We start from the raw sequence: 1,662 nt of genomic DNA, 5'->3' as shown, positions 1-1,662 counted from the left end.
ACAGCAACAACTGGTCGTCCTCTTAATGCCTCATGCTGCTGATGGTGCTGCTGACACCACTGTGGATGATTCAGACCATGATCCTGTTTGGGAGTAAGCTTGCTGCCTTGTACCAGAGGAGTGAACAGCTGGAGTACTCTGTGAAAGCAGAGTGGTTTTCACTTGGTTTCACTTTTACTGTGCACCACTATGTTGCCACTTGCCAGTAATTTGGTGCCCCGCTGCTATAAGTGCTCCGACACTGTATGTTGTACAGATTGTTAAGTCTCGAGGTCAATTTGTGATTTGTGATATAAAATACTGCCTTGGAAACAATGTGGTACTTACTTATACATAAGTCAGCTACTTATTGTACATAATATGTAAATCAACCATGTATGTATGTATTGTATTCTCATGTGAGAAACAGCTTGGTGTTTCAATCCTTACTTGCTGATGAATTTGTTCTCTCCAATCTGAACCCCGTACTGTGTGTCATCCATTCTCAGTAAGCATGAGAGGAGCTGAGAGACAAAGAAGCAACACAGAGAGTTAATAGTTTTCATCCATGGGATTCAGTCTCATGACTCCTCATGACCGGCAGCGAGCAACAGACGTGAAGAGCGCAGCCTGAAGAGGAGGAGAGTGACTGCAGGAAGAGGAGGAGGTACAGCTCCACAGAGTCAAACAATAACAGCGGATCATATCTACTTCCCGTCGATGTATTTCCTTCAAAAGACAGATCAACTCATAGTTATCAGTTAAACCACCACTATTGTATCTCTCATTACACAATCTAAACGTTTGGTGTGTGATGAAGTGTGACAGCTGCTCTCCACTCTCCTCCTCCTCCTCCTCATGCCTACAAGAGGAGGAAGAGAGTCTTTGCTTTCCTGTCACCCCTTTTAATTCTCTCCTTATGTCTGTGTCGCTCTTTTACACATAAACACTCAAAAACACAGGCACGTACGCACACATGCAGCTGTTTTAAGTGGCACTCGGCCATCGTTTTCCTTCCCTCCTTGCTGAACGAGTGTGTATGTTTGTCTTTGTGTATCTGCGGAGGAGGAGGCCTCCGGAAGGAGACGAACAGGTGCAGGACACATGGGCCACCCGCAGAGCCAAATCAGTTCAGCTGCTTACACATTCATCCCTGAGCAAGCTACTGGCAGCACACATTAATGTGTTTAATGTCTTATCTGTCATATTTGTGTCTGTACATATACAAGCAGTCTCTCCATCTCTAAAGTTAAACCCACATGGACATTTCACACCCAGGAGGATTCATCTCTAGAAACACGAGTGGACATTTTATTCCCTTGGTGACTGAAATTAATCTTGTTTTGTTGTTAGACAATTTTAAAAAGGACCACACCAATGTGTGTATGCAAGTTTAGCTCCTTCCCTACAAATAATTAACACTTTTATGGACCATTTGTGAATGTCGGATTTGCAGTTTTGGAGTTTTACGATGGCAATATCAGTGTCTGTCCTCCACTTTCATGGTCCCCAGATAATAAATCCTATTTCTTGTTATTGAAATATCTCAGCAAGTATCGGATGTATTATACTATTGTGTACAGATGCTTACAGTGTAGAGAGTAATAACTAATGACTTTAGTTTAGGCTTCTGATTGTCCCATAAATATTTAATTTATCCAGTGAAATATCTCAACAACCACT

At 42.4% G+C, this 1,662-nt stretch overlaps 1 protein-coding gene across 1 annotated transcript in view; it reads right to left on the bottom strand.

Annotated features, from left to right (window-relative positions):
• Positions 1–1,662, bottom strand: part of rassf2b (Ras association domain family member 2b) — a gene marked incomplete in the record, with an annotated part of 11,829 nt that overhangs the window by 5,594 nt on the left and 4,573 nt on the right. The window contains 1 exon segment of the mRNA XM_035659048.1: positions 430–503. Coding sequence (XP_035514941.1) covers positions 430–482 — 53 coding nt within the window.

Source organism: Morone saxatilis, unplaced genomic scaffold (assembly GCF_004916995.1).
Source record: "Morone saxatilis isolate NCDOM2014 unplaced genomic scaffold, NCSU_SB_2.0 Contig16, whole genome shotgun sequence".
In the NCBI taxonomy this organism is placed as follows: Eukaryota; Metazoa; Chordata; class Actinopteri; family Moronidae; genus Morone; species Morone saxatilis.
Note: the sequence above shows the minus strand (reverse complement) of the source record. Positions and strands in the feature narration are given on the sequence as shown.